This window comes from Elgaria multicarinata, chromosome 1 (genome assembly GCF_023053635.1).
Source record: "Elgaria multicarinata webbii isolate HBS135686 ecotype San Diego chromosome 1, rElgMul1.1.pri, whole genome shotgun sequence".
Classification (NCBI taxonomy): Eukaryota; Metazoa; Chordata; class Lepidosauria; order Squamata; family Anguidae; genus Elgaria; species Elgaria multicarinata.
In genome coordinates this window covers 188,873,614-188,897,687 of record NC_086171.1, presented here as the reverse complement: position 1 = coordinate 188,897,687, position 24,074 = coordinate 188,873,614, and the positions used below count along the sequence as shown (strand labels likewise).

At 48.4% G+C, this 24,074-nt stretch overlaps 1 protein-coding gene across 1 annotated transcript in view; it reads left to right on the top strand.

Moving 5' to 3' along the window:
* The window catches only part of MAFB (MAF bZIP transcription factor B), a 38,641-nt gene extending 15,524 nt beyond the window's left edge, over nucleotides 1-23,117 (top strand). The window contains exon 2 of the mRNA XM_063145528.1: nucleotides 23,051-23,117. Coding sequence (XP_063001598.1) covers nucleotides 23,051-23,081 — 31 coding nt within the window. The 3' untranslated portion in view covers nucleotides 23,082-23,117. The remainder of the gene's footprint in view (nucleotides 1-23,050) is intronic.
* Nucleotides 23,118-24,074: the final 957 nt, after the last annotated feature.

Below are 24,074 nucleotides of genomic sequence, written 5' to 3'. Positions count from 1 at the left end.
GTAAGTCTAGGTCTCTGAATAGTGTGCTAATCTTTGAACACCATCTGAGGTATGGTGGGAGACAACTGGAGAGTGGGCTTTCTTAGTTGGGGCACCCTGCTTGTGGATTTCTTTTTCCCAGGCAGGCTTGCTTAGTGACTGCAAGTGAGTTGTTTAAATTATTATTTTCCAAGGCCTTTTAACTTGATGAGATTTTTTTATGCTGTGTCATAACTAAACCACAACATTCCAAGACAGATGCAGGAATTACTGAATAAAGTTTATGATTTTTATGTAAAAGCCTGATTATACCATTGAAACAGAAGAGTTCCATTCTAGCTGAGGCTAGAATGGAATGGTGGGCAGGGTGAGTGGCAGTTGGAGAAAGGCTGGTAGGAGGAGAACTAAGACAGTTCATGAGAGGTCAGGAAAGTGGGAGCTGAATTAGGACTGAGAGTGAGTGACCTGGTTTGCTCACCCATACTTTATTTTAAATCAGCCACTCTACATGCCAGTACTATACCTCTCTCAGCATGCCTTTGGCAGCTCACAGGTGCCTGCATCCTCTGAAATATCCTCTTGTGCCATTGCTCCTCCTTGATAGAGCATTGAGGAGTAGCATCATCAAGGAGGGGAGGTAAGCGGCTGTCAGTTGACATGCCCAGCTTCAGCCAACTCTGCTGGGACTGCCTTGGCCTGCACTTCTCACTAGGGGTGTGCACGGACCCCCCACCGCTCCGCCCCGCAGGCCGATCCGAAAATTTCGGATCGTCCCACGCCACTCTGCCCATACTCCGCTCCTCTTTGCCGCGGAGCTCCGGCTCCGAATCAATGCTCCGCAGTGGAGGGGAGTGGCGCCAGGTAAGGCCCCCCTCCCTCCTCTCCCTTACCTGCATCCGTCCGCGGTCCCTCGGCTTCTTCAATTGAGCCTGTGGCTCAACCAGGAAGTCTGGGCCGTGGCCTAGACTTCCTGGTTGAGCCGCAGGCTCAATTGAAGAAGCCGAGGGACCGCGGACGGATGCAGGTAAGGGAGAGGAGGGAGGGGGGGGTTTACTGGGCCCTGATGCTGTCGCCGCATGGGCGACAGCGACAGCGGCAGGGCCCGGTAAACCCCTCTTACCTTTCTGGCGGAGCTCCGGATCGAGGCGAAGGATCCGCCTTCACCTCGATCCTCTTTGCCACGCTCCACCGGCCCCCCAATCCTCTTCGCCTCTGCCTTAAGGGTAGGCGAAGCCCCCCGCTCCGCTCCTGCTTCTCCGGTTCAAGGAAAAGCAGAGCACGTCCCTTCTTCTCACCCACCAAGTGCTCCATCAGGAGTCTGTACTGAAGGGCTGGGCTGGGCACTCCCCCCTTTGTTGGGTCTTTTTCTGGGCATGCACAGAGTGTCTCCCCTCCCTCCCTCCCTCCCTCCCTCTTAGGGGCAAAGGCTGTGCACCTGCTTCCCCCAGATTCTGAGAAAACAGTGATATCAGGACAGAGTGCCTTTGAGCATGCTCGGCCCCTCAAGGTCATGCTGTTGTATCTAGTTACAATTTTAAAGCCACACAGAGGGTGGGAGAAAGCACTGCAAATGGATACAGCCCATTTCTGTGGGTTGTTTCATTTTATGTGGAATTGGTTTGCCTGCTCGAGACCAACCTTAGGAGTTGGGGTTGTGAAAGGCACACAGCTGCAACCCACCCATGCACTTACAATGGCCGCCAAAGGCCAGTAAGTCTGGCCTCCCACCCAAGGCATGTTGGGAGTTCTGCCCAAGGAATGCTTGGAGTTGTAGGCATAAGCCTTGGTTTCTATTAATTTCTTTAAAAAATACTTAAACCCCCAAATTTTGTATTTTTAGATTTTTCTGACACACTGTACAGCCAGACCTAACAACATGCCAAATTGAAAGTTTCTAACTCATCTGGAAGTGGGTAAATATTTCTGGACATACATCACACACACATGCTTTCTGCTTTATAGGTAGAGAGATACATACATACAGAGGGGGAGGGAAGGAGAGAGGAAGGGAGCTCATTCAGGTTTTGTAATCTCCAAAATTGGGCTACTGCTGCTCTTGCTGCATTTGAACGCAGCAGCAGAAAGATTACAGTGTACAGCGCAGCAGCAAGAAGCCTCTTTCGGTGCAAATCATATTATTTTGTTTGATCTCCCAGTTTTAACAACAGCTATTGCTAACAGCCGTAGAGAGATTTGCATTGCTCCAGGTTTTCTCTTCCTTCAGGGCCGAGAAAGGAACTAATAACAAGATTTTGCCCCAGACAAGCAGGAAACGCAATTGGGAACTGGGTGGAGGTGGGGGGCGATCAGTTGAATAATGCTTGTGCGGGAGCATCCCATTCACACTTTTTTTTTTAAGTCTAATATCCGGGTGGGTGGATGGGGTGAGGGAAAGAAAACTTAGCATGTCAAATCATATTCTTAGAAATCCTCCCTTACTTGGGAGTAAAACACTTGAACTCCACGGGACTTACATCTGAGTAAGCACGGAACAGCTCAGGCTGCAAGCTGGTGTCCTCATTAAATTTGAAATATGGTAGCCCTGTTAGAAGGGCTTAATTTCGAGTAAATGTGGATAAGGGCTGCGATTCTATGTACTCTTATGACCCGAGGTTTTCCATGTATTTACTCAGTGGTGCCTCATTGAAGGCCAATGGCACATACTCCCAGGCAAGTGCGCCTAGCGGAATTGCAACCTGACGTGGTGGTAAATCCCGTTGAATTCAGTAGGACTTACTCCCGAGCAAACATACTTCGGAAGATTCATGAATTATGGTTCATTTGGAAATTAACTCAGGGCGCAGTCCTATGCATGTTTGGACAGAAAAAGGGCCTACAACTCCCAGCATGCCCCAGTCAACGGCTGGGGCATGCTGGGCGTTGTAGGACCTTTTTCTGGGGACTAGAAACCCCAGCCAAAGAGTTTCTAGAGTGGCAAGCCGCGCTTTTATGATCCGGTAGATGAGTGTTCAGCATAAAGGGGGCTAAGAGGGATGAGCCAGGGCTGGCGAGATAACCGTTCCCAGCTGTTTTAAGTTTTAATTTCTTCTTTTCTTTTTCTTTCTTTCTTTCCTTTTTTTTTTTTTTTGGTGGGGGGGTGGGTGGGTACGGACGGACTTGGCTAAATGCCCGTCTCGCTCGAGTAAGCTGGTTCGTCTTGGTGATTGACAGAGCAAGGTCACCGAAGCGCTTCTGGGCGATCGGTGTCAGGTTTCAGAGGAGACAGATAAAGCCGGTCGGAAAGCGCTCCTCTTCCCCGCCAGGCCTCTCTTCGCCTTCTCCGCTTTGCTCTTTTGGCATGGCGGAAGCACGGGCACTCCCCTTCGGAGCCAGAATGCGAGGGCAGCGGACGCCGTTTGCGCTACCTGTGCACTTTATGGAGGCATCGCGTTTCTGGTTTAGCCGGGACGCTGCGGAAGGATCTGGAGTGTTGGGTTGGCGAATCTTTTTTAGAGCTGTAAAAGCTCAGGAGTGAGAGAGCGAGCGAGAGAGAGAGACTGCAGCGCTATAACCAAGATTCTCTGCTGAAGACGTTCTGCTTTGCAAACTGTCAGCATTTGAGCAGCTGCAAGCTTTTAAAATACCTTGTTACTTGTGTGTGAGATATATCTGATCCATTTGTATACAGAGCAGAGGATTCTCCACCCAAGGACGTTAAGTGCGGTACATTAAAAGAGACATTTCCCTTTAGCATAAGCACACCTCTCCTTTCCACCCCTGCTTCCATACACACCCACTTTATATAATGTTTTCTTCATTAGCATTACAGGCAGCCTTAGGTCTTATATACACTTGCCTGGGCATCAATCCCATTGCTCTCAGTGGAACTTACTTCTGAGTAGATACGATGTACAGTTTCGTTTTCCCTCCGCATGTATGCCTGACTAGTTTATCCCTCCCTCGCTCCCGTCCTCACCCCCAGCAAATCATCCTGTTAGATTGATGTTCAGAAGCCATCACGGGTTGTCTTTCTTTTCTTTTTATGGATGGAGAAAGTGGGCTTTTCAGTGTTTGCTTTTCTTGCCATTTAAAAGGTATTTTTAAATAACTGGTGTGCGTTTTGAAAGAGGCGTTAGCTGCTACACAGACCTTTTGCCCAGCTGCACCCTTTCGGAAAGGACGGAAGCTTTCATGTGTCAGAAGTGTTAAGCGACCAATTTCAGTGAATTAGTGGACAAAGGTATTTCAAATCCATGCTGATGTAATATCAAACAATGTATTGATATTTGATGGTATGGACAATTATGGCATAGCCATAATCAGAATAAGCATATTAGAAATGCAGCAGACCCATCAATCCCCAACACTTTCTTCCCTTCCCCAAGTGGTTAGCACAAGCTTTTAGAGAGACTTGTCCTTCTAATGTATTTTATTTCCTCCTTTAAAGTTTCATTATTTCTCTAAAGGCCCAAATGCAAAACTCAGTGTTTCCACGCCATACACGTGTTCCCTTAAAAGATTTGTTTAGCCGAGGAAACCGCTGCTAAGTGTCAAGAAAGAAATTAAATATATGGAATGATAAGCTGCTGCTAAGACGTATAAAAACATTTAAATTAATAATAAGGACTTGTTCTGAGGCAAAATTCAATTTTGCTTCCTATTATGCAATCTTTGCATGTAAAGTTGCTTTAATGCAAAATAGCAGCTCATCAAAAATTCTGTTTTATTGGTATCAAAAATTTATGATATCCTGAGGCATGAAGGGGCAGGGTGCAAGGTAGGAGAGCCATGTCCTTTTAGCAAGTTTAGTGCTTTCTGAGGAGAAACGTATTTAAAACTTTTAAAATTATTATTATTCCTGAGATGGAGGTATGTTAGTGGGGCTGTTTCTGTTGTCACATAAGGCTGCTTCCGTGATAATGGCAGGGAACACGGACAAGAGACTCATTTAGCTTCTTTGGCAGATCTTTTGCTTTCCCTGCAGAGTAAAGAGGCATCTCAGACATGGTATCATTTATAAAACAGAGGAGGGCAAGGTCCCCCCCCCCAGGTGTTATTGTTGGGAGAGTTTCCAGTCCGTAATCACAATTAGTTCTGCCCTCTTGAGCCACAAAGAATTAGTCTGTGCCATCTTCTTCATTGCAGCTCTTTGGATATTTTGAGATAGTTATCATGTCTCCCCATAGCCTTCCCTTCTCCAAGCTAAACATACCCAGCTCTTTCAACTTATATGACTTGCTTTCTAGATACCCCACTCTCCTGGTCACCCTCCTCTGGGCGTACTCCAGTTCATCAATGTCCTTGTTAAAATGTGGAACCCAGAACTGTGGGTGGAAACACCCCAATGTGGAATGTGGAACCCCCTGAAACTGCACATTTTTAAAGTGTTGATTTACCACAATTTTGGAGGGTTTGCTTTGAAGTTACCATGTTGTTCCTTGTGCCTGGTGGCTTCTGTTTGAGTGATCCACGAGGGGGCATAGCTCTGGGTAAGTGCGGGAATGCAGGGCAGGGGTGGGGGCAGGCTTGACAAGTGGAATGGCCACCGGCACTGTATTTTTTCCTGCCCGGATAGCCCGTGCCTTCTCAGTGCAGGGTTTTGAGGAAATCACCTACCAACATGACATTGTATAGACATCCCCTGAGTCACAGTACTCCAGCTGTAACCCCTGACCAGTGCAGAACAGAATGGAATTATTGCTCCATTCAGGTGCTATGCAACATGGTGAAACTCCCCACATGAGCAATAACTATGCAGGGTTCTGAATAGTGTGGAGACTTATATGTAGGCAACTGGACATGGAAAGGCCTCCCCGCTGCAAGTGTTCACACCATACATGTGGTTGCCTATGGGTGGAGCAAATTATGATGGGATGTTGGAGGATGGGGCTACTCAGCATGCTACGTTCCTGCTTGGGTGGTGAGTTTTATGACTTTGTTTAATGGTTGAATAGAGCTCAGCTTAATCTGGAAACTATGTTTCCATTAAAGCAGCCCAAGATTGCATTAGTTATTTTAGCAGCCTCATCATACTGCTTGTGATCAATAAAGACACCTAGATCCTTTTCACATATTGTCAGCGTTGAACTGTTTGTTTGTTTTTAAACTTCTTGCGTTTTCCTATTTTGATCTTGCTCTGTGAAGCTCTCTGCAAGAAAATCTTGCAACTGTCTTTCAATAACTTCATGAGGTAGGTCAGTATATCAATCTCATCATTCTGCTGGTGGACTTAGCTCAATAGTAGTGCCTTCTGGTCACAGGATAAACCCAGATTTCCCCTACGGAGGGACTGAAGGTGCAACAGATGAGTTTTGGAGGGCCTGGAATTATCTCCAAAAGACACTCCTCCATGCCATTTCATTTCTTCACCATCAAATAGCCAAAGCTCCCCAGCAGGTTCACAAAAACTATAATTAAAAATGCAACAATATAAAATCTTTCATATAAAAAATTTAAAAACAATTTAAATCAGTTAGAAATAGGTTACAATAAGATACCAAGATCTGATGAAACAGCTGAAGTTTGAAGGCCCATCAAATGCCTGAGAGTAGGGGAAAATGTTAACCTTGCACCAAAATGATGAGCTCCAGGTGGATCTCAGTGAGGAGGACATTCCACACTTAGGGGCTGTCACTGAGAAGGCTCTGTCCATTGTTGCCATCCTCCAAGCCACACTAGTTTTCTCCTCTTGGCAACTATGCTTTGATGCTATTTTTAAAAAAAAAATGGAAAGAAGGTGGTTCTTGTTGCTGACTGCAGGACTCAGCTAACCACTGAACATGTAGCAAAATGGGCAAACTATTACAGAAATATGGAGGGACATTTTTTAAAAAAGGAAATGGGTGGGGGATTTTTCAGGGAGTGAAGTTTTTCATGAGATGTACCCATTTAAACCATAATTGGGACCATGCAGAATCATCTCTCACGCAGGATAGCTCCTTTCATTTCCTGCTTTGCACACAGTTGTAACATAATTCTGTCTGTGGATTATTGATTCTAGTGGGAGACTTTGGAGAATAAATCTGCCAGAAACAGGAGCTAGTATTTCCAGAATCCAAATTTCCTACTGGTCCATCAGCCTGGGTGCCATCCTAATATTAACAGACAGTGGAGAAAGTCAGTCTGAGCTTCCAGTCTGAAAGTGGGTCTGTTTTAGAGCCAATCCCTTTCTGAAGTTTTGCTACTAATTAAAAGAGGGCAGAATCTGATCCTTTGGCAGTTAGAAGAACTCTGGCTGGTAAACAGTTTGTGTTAAGCTCTTCTCAGAAGCACACATGTAGTGTTGTAGAAATGGTAATAGAGATTGAAGTACTGGCAGCCATTTTGTGTTGCTAGGCTTTTGAAGTAAGAGCAGATGTCCCAATTTCCAGTTATACGAACAGTGGAGGCTGGTGGCTCCAATTTCAGTGAAGCTTTGAATCCACTTTGGGTTTCAGTCAGAACTCCAAAGGAGCTATCCAAGGTGCCGAGCACAGTTTAGGGATAGGGTCCAGTGCTTTGGATAGCTCTTTTAAAGTTTTGAGTGGTTCTGACCAAAACCCAGGGTGGATTTATTGCCCTACTGGTATAGGAGTCAGCAGCCTCCAGGGCATATAAAACCTCTAACATTGGCATTATATAAATGCAGAGGATTTTCTAAGAAGAGCTATACACCCATGCCTTCAGTTGGTTGAGAGCTACAAGAGACATAGCCAGTCCACCACTGTTTTCCCCATCAGAAAGTGTCTACACAGCCATCACCCACTTCCTCCTCAACAGCAGTTACTGGACCACACCATCATATTCTTTTCTCTGGCCCTTCCTGGCATCCTCATTCACATTTCCCCCACCATTCCACCAGATTACTGCTTCTTCTGCTATTTCTTTTCACTTCCTTGAACTGCCTGGCAGTCATGTGGGGCTCTTGAACCACAGTTGTAACAGACGACAGATAGCCAGGGCTATCTAGTGTGTTAATGGACTGTCTTGTCTAGTGTGTTAATTGACAATGCCTAGTTTCTTCAGCTGGAACTAACATCAGCCTAGAAGTCATGCTGTCTGATCTGTACATCACTACCATCATCCAAGATGTGTATGGGAGGATTGATTCCCAATACATTGTGGTCACACAAAAATAGTCAGAGATGCTAGCATATTTATTGCTTCCTATGTTCCAATACTAAGCTCTTGAACCACAGTTTTACCTGCCTTGTTGCAATGGAACTAGGATCTGATCTGAACTCAGAAATGTTGCCTTTCATCATGAACAGGAATCCCTCTAATAATGAGCTCAGTGCCCTTGTGCCAATAGAAATAGAGCCCAAACGGGGCCACTGAGAAAGAAGAAGTTGCTAGCCTAGATTAGTATGTGAGGCTTATGGAAGTAAAATGTCGTTGCTGCTGTTGTTATCATTATCAAAAAGGGGCAATCTCTCCGAATAAACCACACTAACGAAGACTGAGCATGCTTATTGAACGCAAGAAACACAATAAAGTACTGAAACCACAAGAAAATGAAAAGTGAAGAATTGGCTTAACTTGAGTTCCCAGTAGCTTACAGTATTTCAGTGGAAGGCTAGGCTGGCAGGTACACTGACCAGGATTATTCCTATTAGAAGACAGGGGTATACTGCAAAACTTTGTTACATGCCCTATTTGTACAACAAGCACTGGCTGAAAGCCCTAATATTTATGGCTAATCCCCACTCCCCGCCACCCCCCCCCCCAGCAGATCTCACCAGTTTTCCTTTTCATATGATCCCATTAGCTACAGGGTGACCTACCCCATGCACCTATGCTTGATATCTGCTGCACACAGCCAGTTGACCTGGTTATATGGGTGGGGCAGATTATTGTTCTGGAGTACCTGTGCCCATTTATGGATGCAGGACGCTTGTAATTGTCTGGCAGGGTTTGTGTGCTGGGGATCTTCTTAGAACCTCGTGAGCAGGTAAGCTGATTGGAGATCTTATGGCACTTCAACAATTAAGGTAGGGGAGTGCATACACAAACATTCACATCCTCGCCACAGCATGGAAAGTAGGGATGTGCTCCGCTCCGATTAGGAGCGTAGAAGCAGTAGCGGATTGGCCTGCTCCGCCTTACCCAGAGGCGGAGTAGGAGCGGACCGCGGACCCCCTAGAAGCAAGGCGAAGAGAAGCGACCATTTTTCGGAGCTCCGAGTTCAGTCGGAGCGCTCCGGTCGCCATCTTGAAAACATTTCGCCATAGGATTGCATTGCGGCAAATAATCGCGCATAACTACGTTGTTTTTGAAGCTATCGTTCTGGAAATTCTTGTGCACAGAGAGTCGTGGATGGGGGTCATTTTGAGACCACTCTCACCTCTCTGCGTGCTGTGGTTCACGTGCAATATTTTTTTAAAAATCGGGTCAACCGCGGGGCTCAAACTGCGTTTCGGCTTTTCGCCCATAGGATTGCATTGAGGGAAAGAATCGGGGATAACTGGGGGGGGGTTTAAGCTATCGTTCTGAAAATTCTTGTGCACAGAGAGTCGTGGATGGGGGTCATTTTGAGACCACTCTCAACTTTCTGCATCGTACGGGTCGCGGGCTAGAAGTTTTTTAAAAATAGGGTCAACCGCGGGGCTCCGTTTCGGCTTTTCGCCCATAGGATTGCATTGAGGGAAAGAATCGGGGATAACTGGGGGGGGGTTTAAGCTATCGTTCTGAAAATTCTTGTGCACAGAGAGTCGTGGATGGGGGTCATTTTGAGACCACTCTCAACTTTCTGCGTGCTGTGGTTCACGTGCAATATTTTTTTAAAAATCGGGGTTTGGGTTTTTTTTATTTTTTTATTTTTATTTTTTTGGAAGCGATGACAGGCACATTCAACTCCCAATCCTGATGAGAATTGATCTCCTCAGAAAGCATCCTCCTCCAATCCCAGCGTTGGAGGGGGGACTAAGGCAGACCCACCCTGAGAACTTTCTGTTTTGTGTCTCTTTGTGGGTTGGCGTTCGTGGAGGGAACACTTAGTTAGTTAGTGCTCCTGCTTTGGACTTTGGAGATAGATTAGGATAGGTTTAGTTTGGCGTGTGTGTGTGTTTGTTTGCTTCTTTCTGACTTGTAGCTTAGTTTGCCCTGTGTTTTCCCCTTACTTTGATTTAATATAAACTTTATTTTTGAATTTTGGAGTGTGTGTTTGGGTTGGTTGGGTTGGTTGCCCCCCCCCCTTCCCTGTATTAAAGCCTGACTGTTCTGCTTTTGTGAAAGCTTTCTTTTGAAAGCATACACACAGTTTTTGTCCCATTTCCCTACATTTATATTCTTAAACATATTTTATTATATTCTTTCACATAGTCCATTAGTATATATTCTCATACATATTATATTAGTATTCATATTTTGTTCTTCTTATAGTAGTGGTTGGTTCTTTTCCCCCCTCCCCTCTCTTAAATCCTGATTGTGTTTCCTTCTATCTTCTATACCAAATATACCAAAAAAATTGGATTCTCTTTTTCTTCTCTGTGTAACTTCGACGGAGTGGGCTGCTTTTGTCAAGTTCAACAGGCAGCCACAGATTGAGCATTTTGGGGAAAGCATACGCACACCATTTCCCTATTCTTAAACATATTATTATTATATTCTTTGACATAGTCTTAGTAGTCTATTAGTATACATTCTCATACATATTATAGTAGTGGTTGGTTCTTTTCCCCCCTCCCCTCTCTTAAATCCTGATTGTGTTTCCTTCTATCTTCTATATACCAAATATACCAAAAAAATTGGATTCTCTTTTTCTTCTCTGTGTAACTTCGACGGAGTGGGCTGCTTTTGTCAAGTTCAACAGGCAGCCACAGATTGAGCATTTTGGGGAAAGCATACGCACACCATTTCCCTATTCTTAAACATATTATATTATATTCTTTGACATAGTCTTAGTAGTCTATTAGTATACATTCTCATACATATTAGTAGTAGTAGTATTCATATTTTGTTCTTGTTATAGTAGTGGTTGTCCCATTTCTTGTCCCATTTCCCTACATTTATTAGTAATATTCTTAAACATATTATTATATTCTTGTAGATATTCTTAGTAGTAGATATATATATATATATTAGTATATTCTCATACATATTAGTAGTAGTATATTTTATTGTTCTTGTCCCATTTCCCTACATTTAAACATATTATATCTTCTTATACATATTCTTAGTAGTACCTTATACATAGTATTAGTAGTATTAATATTTTGTTAGTCATCATGAAAAGAGGAAGCAGGCGTGCTGAAAGCAGCAAGGCTCAGTCTGCCAGCAGTAAGCAGGCTTCCTCTCCTCCTGTGAAACTCAAACGGGCAACTCCTTGGCTGACTGCTCCAAAACAGAAGCAGGACAAGCAGCAGGCAGAGCCACTCTCTTCTGCAACTTGTGCCCGGCGTTCTCTTTTTGAGGGTGGGAATGGGAAAAGTGCCCGTTTGCAAGAGGCACGTGGCAGCAGTGCCATTAGAGGAGGAGGAGTATCCCCAACTCCTTCATTCTCCTTTCAGCCCACGAGCCCGATGATGGACCTAGACGAGGTCCTCAGCACAGTGGAGGGGGGGGAGGAGGAGGAGGAGGCGGTGGGCCTCCAGGATGTGGGGGCTGAGGAGGAGCAGCAGCAGGCCGAGGCTCTCTCCCCAGTCTCATCCCACACCCCTGTTTCTGTGGCAACACCAGAGAGCTCAGGCGGGCAATTGGTGGTGTCACCACGGAAACGAAAGACAAGCATCGTGTGGGACCACTTTGAGTTGGGAGCGGATCCCCGCTTTGCTGTCTGTCGCCACTGCAAACTCAGCCTAAGCAGGGGTTCATCGACAGGGCATTATGGAACCAGCAGCATGAAGATGCATCTTAAGAGGCAGCACCAGTCGGTCTTGCTGGGGAAAGAGGCGGGCAAGGCGACTGGTTCCAGGGGAAAGCCGAAGGCGGCGGCTGCTGCTGCTGCTGCTGCTGCTGCTGCTGCTGGCACTTCCAGTCTCAGCTCTCCATCTCCCATCCCCACAAGGGTTAGGCAGGCAACCCTGCCGGAAATGGGGTGGGGGAAGTATGGAACCACAAGATGGCGTTTTCCAACGCCCTCCCAGATCACCACGTCAATCGGTGAGATGGTGGCGTTGGACGACCAGCCATTCAGCCTCGTCGACAACGCAGGCTTCAAGAGGCTGATGGCGCTTGTGGTGCCATACTACAAGCTGCCGTGTCGCACCACCCTGAGCAGGCGGGTGGTGCCTTCCCTGTACCGTTCCTGCAGGGAGTTAGTGCTGGGTCGTCTGTGCCAGGCAGAGGCACGGATGGTGCACTTCACCTCGGACATTTGGTCCAGCGAGGGCGGAGTGCACGCTTACCTGTCCCTGACGGCACACTGGTGGGCAGCCGTGGGGCAGGAAGGATCCAGCACTACAGGGACTGGCAAGGAGGGCTACTGCTGGGCCCTCCTCCACACGCAAGTGATGGACCAGTCCCACACGGCAGGGGAGATTACGGAGGCCATGAACCGCATGGTGGATGGGTGGCTAGCTGGGCAGAAGGTCACCCGCGGTTACATGGTCACGGACGGGGGAGCCAACATGGTGAAGGCGGTGCGCGACGGCGGATTCGAGGGCGTCCGCTGCATCGCGCACGTCTTGAACCTGGTGGTGAGGGATGGCCTTGGGATGGGCAGCAGCAAGCCCAACCTCGGTCCCCTGTCCGGGATCCGTAACCTCCTGGAGAGCTGCAGAAAGGTGGCAGGCCATTTCCACCACAGCGTCAAGGGCAGTCGCTTGCTGCGGGAGAAGCAGGAGGAGTTGAATCTCCCGCAGCACAGGCTAGTGCAGGATGTGGTGACACGCTGGAACTCCACCTACCTGATGCTGGAGCGGATGGTGGAGCAACAGCGTGCCATCCACGACTTGTTCAGGGTCAGGGACATGGGCGTCCACCACCTGGGCAAGCAGCAGTGGGACGCCATGTCCCAGCTGGTGGCGGTCCTCAAGCCGTTCCTGAACGCCACCGAGACCCTGAGCAAAAGCTCTGCCCTCCTCAGCCAGGTGATCCCTGTATGCAGGCATCTCCAGAAACAGATGGGCGACTTTCTGGAGTACAGGGATCCCGTCACCGGCAGGCGCTTCGAGCCCGAGGTCCGCGAAGCGGTGACTAGGCTGAGGGACGGCGTGACGCGGAGGCTGGAGCCCATCCAAACCGACAGGGTCCACATGTTGGCAGCCATGTGCGACCCTCGTGTGAAGGATGGGCTTTGTGGGCCAAATAGCAGGCAGCACTGGGTGGAAACGCTGGTGGGCGAAGTGCGGGCGGCATGGGCCAAGAGGGTGGGGCAGAGTGAGGCAGAGGAGCAGGCCACCCCTCCCCGCAGCAGCACCAGCAGCACCAGCAGCAGCCTCACCTGCATCCCTCCCAGCAGCAGCACAGGCGAGGGGTATTGGGAAGAGGCTCTGCACACCGTGTTTGGGCAGAGACCCTCCCCAGCCACCAGCCAGGATGACGCTGCAACCACCGTGCAGCGTTACCTGTCAGAGCCCATCGAGGACTCCTCCATGGACCCCCTGGCCTACTGGTCATCCCGTTTTCAGATTTGGCCGGACCTGGCGCGGGTGGCCATGGATCGACTCAGCTGCCCACCCACCAGTGTTCCAAGCGAGAGGGTGTTCTCTATGGCGGGCGACATAGTGACCCCTCACCGCTCTCGCTTGGAGCCGGACTTGGTGGAGCAGCTGGTCTTTCTGAAGGGCAATCTCCCCCTGCTGGGATACCCCACCCTCAAGCCCTCGTGGGAGTGACAGGCAGGCTCCCTTTAATTCCACCCCTCCTTGGGTTGGCAGGCACACTACAGTTCAGGCAGGCTGGTTTTTTCTCTGTAGGCACTAGGCAGAGTTTGTCACCGTGCGTGTGTGTGACTGACTGTGAGGGCAAAGCACCGCACTTGAGTTCATTTCATTTCTGTGGCGTCCGGTACAGCTTAGTCAACTCATCCGGATAGTTTTCCACCCAGTTCCAAAAGACTCCATTTATTTATTTATTTATTTATTTATTTATTTAATTAATTACATTTATATACCGCCCCACAGCCAAAGCTCTCTGGGCGGTTTACAACCGTTTGTCCATGATTGACTGCACGTTTAGGTGAGGTGCAAGCAGGGGGCAAGGCAATGCCTGGCACCACCACCACCACTAGCCAGGCTGCCTCTCTCCAGCAGTCCACGGGTCGCCCTTTGGAGTGCCCTGGGAGTGGAAGACGTACTCCCTGATCCAGAAGTATGGTTTTTTGAGAAGCAAACAGGCGAGTCCTCGCCTTTGAGAAGCAACCTTTCACTTGAACTCATGGAAGTCATTGACTTCAGCACAGCCACTACATAGAGGCTGTGGACCTCTGGGTGACTCCATCAGTGTGCTGATTTTGAGAAGCAACCTTTCACTGAAACTCATTCACTTCCCCAATTGAGGGTGAGGGAGGTTACACTCCAGCAGTCCACGGGTCGCCCTTTAGATAGCTCGGGGATCAAATGGAGTCCTTGATCTGTGTGCTGATTTTGAGAAGCAACCTTTCACTGAAACTCATTCACTTCCCCAATTGCGGCTGGTACTCCAACAGTCCACCGAACGCCCATAGCACAGCCACTTAGTGCATAGGGACAGTTTAAGTTTCCTCCTGAGAAGTGAGCACTCACTTCAACTCATGACAGCCATTGACTTCACCACAGCCACTACTGCGGATGCTGTGGTCCTCCAGGATGTGGGGATAAGTAGCAGTCGCTGGTCGAGCTTCTCTCCCCAGTCTCATATGGAGCAATTTTGAGCTCTCACTTCGACTTCAAGTTCAGACACTTGAGCACAGCCCCTACGGTGGAGGCACAGCTGGCCGTGCCTCTCTCCCCAACCACTGACTGCACAGGGACAGTTTAAGTTTCCTCCTGAGAAGTGAGCACTCACTTCAACTCATGACAGCCATTGACTTCACCACAGCCACTACTGCGGATGCTGTGGTCCTCCAGGATGTGGGGATAAGTAGCAGTCGCTGGTCGAGCTTCTCTCCCCAGTCTCATATGGAGCAATTTTGAGCTCTCACTTCGACTTCAAGTTCAGACACTTGAGCACAGCCCCTACGGTGGAGGCACAGCTGGCCGTGCCTCTCTCCCCAACCACTGACTGCACAGGGACAGTTTAAGTTTCCTCCTGAGAAGTGAGCACTCACTTCAACTCATGACAGCCATTGACTTCACCACAGCCACTACTGTGGATGCTGTGGTCCTCCAGGATGTGGGGATAAGTAACAGTCGCTGGTCGAGCTTCTCTCCCCGGTCTCGTCCCACCCCTCTTCCGCTGTAACCCTGTCTTTGAGAAGCAAGCTGTCACTTCAACTCATGGACTTCCCCTATGTGCGGGTGGTACTCCAGTAGTCGACCGATCGCCCATAGCACAGCCACTTAGTGCGTAGGGACAGTTTAAGTTTCCTCCTGAGAAGCAAGCTGTCACTTCAACTCATGGACTTCCCCTATGTGCGGGTGGTACTCCAGGTGTCCACCGATCGCCCATACCACAGCCACTTTGTGTGTACGGACAGTTTAATTTTCCTGAGAAGTGAGCACTCACTTCAACTCATGGACTTCCCCAATTGCGGCTGGTACTCCAACAGTCCACCGAACGCCCATATCACAGCCACTTAGTGCATAGGGACAGTTTAAGTTTCCTCCTGAGAAGTGAGCTTTCACTTCGACTCATGACAGCCATTGACTTCACCACAGCCACTTCTCGGTGGATGCTTTGTTCCACCAGGATGTGGGTGAGGAGGATTAGTTGCAGCAGCTGGCCGAGCGTCTCTCCCCAGTCTCGCAATTCAAGTTATCTGAGAAGTGAGCTTTCACTTCGACTCATGGACTTCCCCTATGTGTGGGAGGTACTCCAGCAGTCGACCGATCGCCCATAGAACAGCCACTTAGTGTGTACGGACAGTTTAATTTTCCTGAGAAGTGAGCACTCACTTCAACTCATGAAACTCATGAAAGCCATAGACTTCCGATGCAACCTCTCTCTCCTCAGTCTCATCCTCTTCCTCTTCCCCTTCTGCTGTAACCCGTCTTTGAGAAGCAAGCTTTCACTTAAACTCATCATTCACTTCCCCAACTGAGGGAGGTAAAGTCCAGCAGTCCACGGGTCGCCCTTTGGAGTGCCCTGGGAGTGGAAGACGTACTCCCTGATCCCGAAGTATGGTTTTGAGAAGTAAGCTGTCACTTGAACTCATGAGCCTCTGTGCAAAAGCTGTCCTTGTGTGTGTGGTTGTGAGTGTTACTGCAGCTGCCTGTCTCGCTGCGAAAATGAAACAGGCAAGTCCTCGCCTTTGAGAAGCAACCTTTCACTTAAACTCATGGAAGTCATTGACTTCAGCACAGCCACTACGTAGAGGCTGTGGACCTCTGGGTGACCCGATCAGTGTGCTGATTTTGAGAAGCAACCTTTCACTGAAACTCATTCACTTCCCCAATTGCGGCTGGTACTCCAGTAGTCCACCGAACTCCCATAGCACAGCCACTTAGTGCATAGGGACAGTTTAAGTTTCCTCCTGAGAAGTGAGCACTCACTTCAACTCATGACAGCCATTGACTTCACCACAGCCACTACTGCGGATGCTGTGGTCCTCCAGGATGTGGGTGAGGATTAGTCGCAGCAGCTGGTCGAGCTCCTCTCCCTGGTCTCATATGGAGCAATTTTGAGCTCTCACTTCGACTCCAAGTTCAGACACTTGAGCACAGCCCCTACGGTGGAGGCACAGCTGGCCGTGCCTCTCTCCCCAACCACTGACTGCACAGGGACAGTTTAAGTTTCCTCCTGAGAAGTGAGCACTCACTTCGACTCATGACAGCCGTTGACTTCACCACAGCCACTTTGTGTGGGATGCTGTGGTCCTCCAGGATGTGGGGATTAGTAGTAGCCACTGGTCGAGCTTCTCTCCCCGGTCTCGTCCCACCCCTCTTCCGCTGTAACCCTATCTTTGAGAAGCAAGCTGTCACTTCAACTCATGGACTTCCCCTATGTGCGGGTGGTACTCCAGTAGTCGACCGATCGCCCATAGCACAGCCACTTAGTGCGTAGGGACAGTTTAAGTTTCCTCCTGAGAAGTCAGCACTCACTTCAACTCATGACAGCCATTGACTTCACCACAGCCACTTCTCGGTGGATGCTTTGTTCCACCAGGATGTGGGTGAGGATTAGTAGCAGAAGCTGGTCGAGCTTCTCTCCCCAGTCTCATATGGAGCAATTTTGAGCTCTCACTTCGACTCCAAGTTCAGACACTTGAGCACAGCCCCTACGGTGGAGGCACAGCTGGCCGTGCCTCTCTCCCCAACCACTGACTGCACAGGGACAGTTTAAGTTTCCTCCTGAGAAGTGAGCACTCACTTCGACTCATGACAGCCGTTGACTTCACCACAGCCACTTTGTGTGGGATGCTGTGGTCCTCCAGGATGTGGGGATTAGTAGTAGCCACTGGTCGAGCTTCTCTCCCCGGTCTCGTCCCACCCCTCTTCCGCTGTAACCCTATCTTTGAGAAGCAAGCTGTCACTTCAACTCATGGACTTCCCCTATGTGCGGGTGGTACTCCAGGTGTCCACCGATCGCCCATAGAACAGCCACTTAGTGTGTACGGACAGTTTAATTTTCCTGAGAAGTGAGCACTCACTTCAACTCATGACAGCCATTGACTTCACCACAGCCACTACTGCGGATGCTGTGGTCCTCCAGGATGTGGGTGAGGATTAGTCGCAGCAGCTGGTCGAGCTCCTCTCCCTGGTCTCGTCCCACCCCTCTTCCGCTGTAACGCCCTCTTTGAGAAGCAAGCTGTCACTGAAACTCATGAAAGCCATAGACTTCCGAAGCAACCTTTCACTTCAACTCATTGACTTCCCCTTTGAGAAAAAGCTAAGCTCCAGTAATGCACCGTTTTTCCGTGGGACAGCTCTCTTTCGAGAAGCTGCACTGCATATGCAGCAGTGCCATGGCTTTGAGAAGCCGAGACCCATCCCAGCCACCGGGAACCGGAGGAAAACTCCAGCAGTCCACGGGTCACCCTTTAGATAGCTCGGGGATCAAATGGAGTCCTTGATCTGTGTGCTGATTTTGAGAAGCAACCTTTCACTGAAACTCATTCACTTCCCCAATTGTGGCTGGTACTCCAACAGTCCACCGAACTCCCATAGCACAGCCACTTAGTGCATACTAGGGACAGTTTAAGTTTCCTCCTGAGAAGTCAGCACTCACTTCGACTCATGACAGCCATTGACTTCACCACAGCCACTTTGTGTGGGATGCTGTGGTCCTCCAGGATGTGGGGATTAGTAGTAGTCACTGGTCGAGCTTGTCTCCCCGGTCTCGTCCCACCCCTCTTCCGCTGTAACCCTGTCTTTGAGAAGCAAGCTGTCACTTCAACTCATGGACTTCCCCTCAGAGAAAAAGCTAAGCTCCAGCAGTCCACCGATCTCCCGTAGCACAGCCACTACATTTCCTGAGAAGTGAGCTCTCACTTCAACTCGTCTTGTAGTGCGCCCGCCGAGTTGAGCACAGCCACTACAGTGGAGGCGCCTGCCCGCCTGCCTGGGAGCCATCCTTGTGAGGTAGCTGGATCTGCTGGGACTGACTCCCCCACAGATCTATGGCTTACTTGTGCAAGGTACCAGCTTTTCTGGGCCCGCCAACCCATGCCTGCCTGCCTGTCTGCCCGCCTCCCCCGGGGTGCTGCTGTGGTGGGGCATCTGCCAGGACTGACTCCTCGCCTGCTCTGCCCGCCTGGTGCCTGGGAGATGGGCTTTGCGGTTCGTGGCCAGCACCCTCCGGCACGCTTGCTCCCAGTCGTCCTCCTCTGTGCCCCTCAAGGCGTAACTGCTGGCTTAGAAAGAAACAACCAGCCATCTTTGCCTCACTTTGCGCCCACTTATGGGTTGGTTTGCTATGCGTTAGTGCTCAAGCCATCCTTGCGGCACTACAATGCATGCTGCCTGCCTGCTTTCCCTCCCTTCTCCCCTTCCCGCCTTGCAGCGATGGTGTATGTGTCTTGCTTTGACTAAGGGGAGAAGTCCTTCCTGCGCTCACTTAGACTTTATCAAATTCAATAATCCCTTTTTCAAATGTGCCAGAAGATTTAGGGTTATCTCGTGGCATGTTGGGATTGCCTTGGAACTGGCCCCATTGAGCTGTCTGCAATTGCAACTTTAAATCCCTGACATACTGGAGTGTTCAAATTTCAAAAGTTCCCCTAACATCAGGGGATGATGGGATTGCCTTGAAACTTGGTGTCCATGGGGACACATGGGTAAGCTGTCATGGGACCAAAGGATAGGTTTCTAACGTGCAAATTGACGTAGTTGTAGAATGGGACTTGATTTGGGGTGAGTTAAAAAGTTTAAGCCGCGCCAAAAATCAGGGGATGATGGGATTTGCTTGCAACTTGGCGTGCATGTGGACACATGGATAAGCTGCCCTGGTGCCGAGTTTGAGGTTTCTAACATGCAAATTGACGGAGCTATCCCAAGGGGTGTGAATGGGGTGCCCGATTTTCATAAATTCCCCAAAAATCAGGGGATGATGGGATTGCCTTGAAACTTGGCGTGCATGTGGACACGTGGATAAGCTATCATGGTGCTGAGTTTGAGGTTTCTAACGTGCAAATTGACGTAGTTGTAGAATGGGACAATTTGGGGTGAGTTAAGCCATGCCAAAAATCAGGGGATGATGGGATTTGCTTGCAACTTGGCGTGCATGTGGACACATGGATAAGCTGCCCTGGTGCCGAGTTTGAGGTTTCTAACATGCAAATTGACGGAGCTATCCCAAGGGGTGTGAATGGGGTGCCCGATTTTCATAAATTCCCCAAAAATCAGGGGATGATGGGATTGCCTTGAAACTTGGCGTGCATGTGGACACGTGGATAAGCTATCATGGTGCTGAGTTTGAGGTTTCTAACGTGCAAATTGACGGAGCTATCTAAAGGGGTGTGAATTAGGGTTATGGGAGGTGCGTTAGAGGGTAGAGCCGCGCCAAAAATCAGGGGATGATGGGATTTGCTTGCAACTTGGCGTGCATGTGGACACATGGATAAGCTGCCCTGGTGCCGAGTTTGAGGTTTCTAACATGCAAATTGACGGAGCTATCCCAAGGGGTGTGAATGGGGTGCCCGATTTTCAAAAATTCGCCAAAAATCAGGGGATGATGGGATTGCCTTGAAACTTGGCGTGTGTGTGTATACGCCCATGAGGTGTCATGGTGCCAAACGTGAGGTTTCTAACTTCAACGGAAAAAAAGTTGTTTACTTTTTTAGCTTTCAATGCAACCCTATGGGGGGGCAAAAACGGAGCTCCGGATCCGGATCCGGAGCTCCGAGCGGAGCGGAGCGGAAGTGGGCGGAGCGGGGGCGGGGCGGAGCGACCCGCTCCGAAAAATGGCGGATCTGCAAGTGAAGCGGAGCGGGGGGTCCGTGCACACCCCTAATGGAAAGAGCAATATGTATGAAGGTCTCTAGGGGAGGGAGTGGAGAGCCAGTACAATAGGTGAGAAATCAATGTGGGGGGGGATTTGATGGTGGCTGGGAGTCAGGGCACCCACAGGGGGGGCACAATTAAGGCCTTGGGGAGCCATAAGTTGTGCATATTGTGTTACATGCATGTAGGCCTTTGTTATCTCTAGGAATTCTATTTCTATCTGATTCACATATGGCCCAAGAAAGCAGATTTATTCACATTAGCACAGGCCCAATCTGGCCCACCTGGGGACCCCACCTGACCACACTCCTTCTTCTGACTATACCCCTTTTTCCTGAGCCTCTGATTATTTAGTGGTATCCTGATTTTGGGCAGTTTTCTCAAAGGTTAGAATGCCTCTCCTACAGCTTATGGGATGTCTTTACCCTCTGAATACCCCAGGGTGGCTGTGCAGTGGCACTGCATTGTTTATATGATGCAGCCACCAACCCGCATCCAGCACAGGGTCCCCCCCCCCAAAAAAAATAACTCTGCACTTTTTAAAAATTGCTGCCTTACTGTGACTTTTTTTCTTACTCTGAGGTCATCACCATCTTTCCTCCACCTGTCGGTGGTGAGCTCACTTCGGCCTGAGTCTAGAGCATTCTGGGGGCAGATTAAGGCCACTGATAGGCTGCGGGAAGCCTGGGAAGCCTGGGCAGAGGGCAAGGGGAGAGGCCGAATGAACCAAATGGCCTCTGGAAAGCCCACACTCCCTCTTGCCTTGGAGATTTAATGTTCCCACCCTTCAGCTGCGATGCTGCGGTGTTTTGAGGGAACAAGCGGTCAAAGCAGGACCCCTTAGTTACTCGCAGGAAGAGCTTTAAACTACAATATGCTGGGTTTGTTTGCCTTCAGCCCCACCCACAACAGGGATGCAGCCCCAAAGAGCTTCCCCAAGTTGGTTCTCGTGCTGAAAGAGGTTCAACACCCCTGATATAACACCAACAAAGTGTTAAATGCTTACAGAACAGAGGAGGAACTGGAACGGTCCCTTCCTAGACAGGTTCTTCAATTCTACATTGCTCAATATATCACATATGCTTCTGGTCCAATCAGACAGCAGCCTTGACATTTGCACTGAAGTTTTATCTGAAGCAAGCCAATTCATGAAACAGAAGCCAAGGCAAGGACAGCCCAACCAAACTCACCCTTTGGTTCTTTTACCAGTCACCTAGCTCTGCCCATATAAAATCCATGCTAAGAGAACTACACTGGTGGCCTGTTAGCTACCGAGCCATGTGTAAGGTTATGTTATTATCCTATAGCCTTAAACAACTTGGGACCAGGATACCTAGCAGACCGCCTTCCCTTATGCACACCCAGATGACATTTATGATCGTCAGAGGAGGTCCTGCTCATCATTCCAAGACAAATAGAATGCCGTCACAAAGAACCTTGATGGCAGTCCTTCTCTGTAGCGGCACCGCCCTTGGGAAAAACCTCCCTCCTGCAGTCTGGGAGGCAGAAAAATATAACATCTTTCAAACGCTTCCTGAAAACATATCTTTTTAGAAAGCTTTCCCTGGACTATACCTTTTTCTGGTCTTCTGTAAACCACCCAGAGAGCTTCTGCTATGGGGCGGTATATAAATGTAATAAATCAAATTATATGACATTTTATTTTTATTTTTTTTAGTTTTAAATTTTGACCTTTGTATATTGTGAACTGCCCAAAGAGCCTTGGCTGTTGGGCAGTATAAATATGTAAAAAATAATACTAATAATAAATAATAGTGTTTTCCAGCTTTGTTACAGAGTTGTCACAGAAACGGCACCCATTGAGGATATTATAAAGTTATTATAATTATTTCTGTTTTTTTGTTTTTTTAATCCATAGAAAAATTTACTTTGGCTGCAGCCACTTTGTGAAATGATTGAGAGCAGCAGGCATTTTGAGTGCTTAGTTCGCAAAGGTCTGGGTTTCAGTATTCAACAATGTTTGTGGGGCTGAATTAGGATTCCCACCTCTTTTTTTCTGATGATGAGGACATCTTTAACAGCTACCTGGCAGGCAGGTACAATATGGTTCACTCCATGCTGGGAACAGCTACCCCTATTCCAGCCCTGGCACAAGTTCTCTTGCCACCTGAAATGAACCGGCACTGCTGCAGCATCGTGCCGACACCACCTTGGCTGTTCCTGAGAGTTGGACACCTAGAAGCAGTGGCTGTGGGGCTTTCGTGCATGATGAGGGAAACTGATTGTGGGTGGCTGCTCCAGAGAGCCCCAGTGGCCACTCTCTTGCTGTGGCTAATGCAGTGGTGGGACAGTGGCTGACAGGGCTTTTCCAGCACATTGATTAGAAATGGCATGGCGGCAGTGGCTGTGGAACCTCCTGGTGTGGACAGGTGAGTGGGAGTGGCACAATTCACCAACTTCTAGTGCCTGATCTGGGCATCTCACTCTGCTTCATGAGAGGGCAGCCCTGTCCCATTTAATTTTCTTGAGAGCCTCTCTCAAGAAAAAAAATATATTCGGTAACTCAAAGAAAGTTTGAAGCTAATTGTTCCCCTTCCTTCCTTCCTTCCTTCCTTCCTTCCTTCCTTCCTTCCCTCACTCTCAGTTTCTAATCAAAGAGTGCTTCATACCTTTTCTTGTCCAGTCCACCCAACAACTCTGTGAAATAGTTTACTATTATTTTTATTTTACAGATGGGAAAACCTTCCGAAGGCTATCCAGTGAATACATTGCTGAATTCCAGAGACTGTTTCAGATGAATTCCGCACATTTAAAGGACATAATGAGATTACACTAATTTTCTATTTACATCATGAGGATACCTGGACTACACTGGTGTGATGAGGTCCTCTAAACTGGTCAAGATTCTGGAGAAAAACTAAATGGATCACAAACTTAGTTTAAAGGCAAGATGAAAAACTGTTGAATCTTCAACAGTGTCCTATTCATTTTGGGTCCTTCTCCCATTTTTGAGCTCCCAAATTTCCACCCCCCCCCAGTGTATGTTCACCACACCACATCAGTCTGTGGGTGGGGATGCCTTTTTAAAATGTTCCCTCAAGTAAAAAATAAAAGATGAGCAGTTCAGGGTGAAAGGTTGTAGATCAGCTAGGTCAATAAGGTGCTAGTTATACATTCAGAAGTTGTTTCTTTTGTTTTTAAAGAAAAACATAGGGGAACATTCAAAACTGTGATTCACCCAACTGCAGCTTGAAGTGGTACAGTCCACGATTTGATTCTGCTACATTTGTTAAGTGGGCTTTATGCAATTTATTTTCTCTCAGCTTCAGTGTCTCTCCCCTGCCGCCCCCCCCCATCTATAATATGGGGATAATGCAGGATTTTGTTGGGATTAGTACAAGATGAATTTGGAATGCTTTGAATACCCGAAATCACTATATAACCTGGTTTGCACATAACATTAACCCATGTTTTATTTAACCAATGTTAATCCATGGTTTGTAGCCCTATGCTGGATTGGTGGGGCAGATGATCAAACTTGTTTTCTCAATCCTTGGTTTGCTTGTTTTCTTCCTCCTTCACCTACTCCCTCTTTATATGTCAAATGCCTCTGAGGTGCTGTAGTCTGTAGGCTGGTGAAACAACCCATGAACAAGCCACAGTTCTGGGTTCATACATAATGACAACCCATGGTTTAAACAACCCAGAGTTAACAATCTAACAACAAACTGTGGGTTCCCCTCCTGAGTTGTTCAT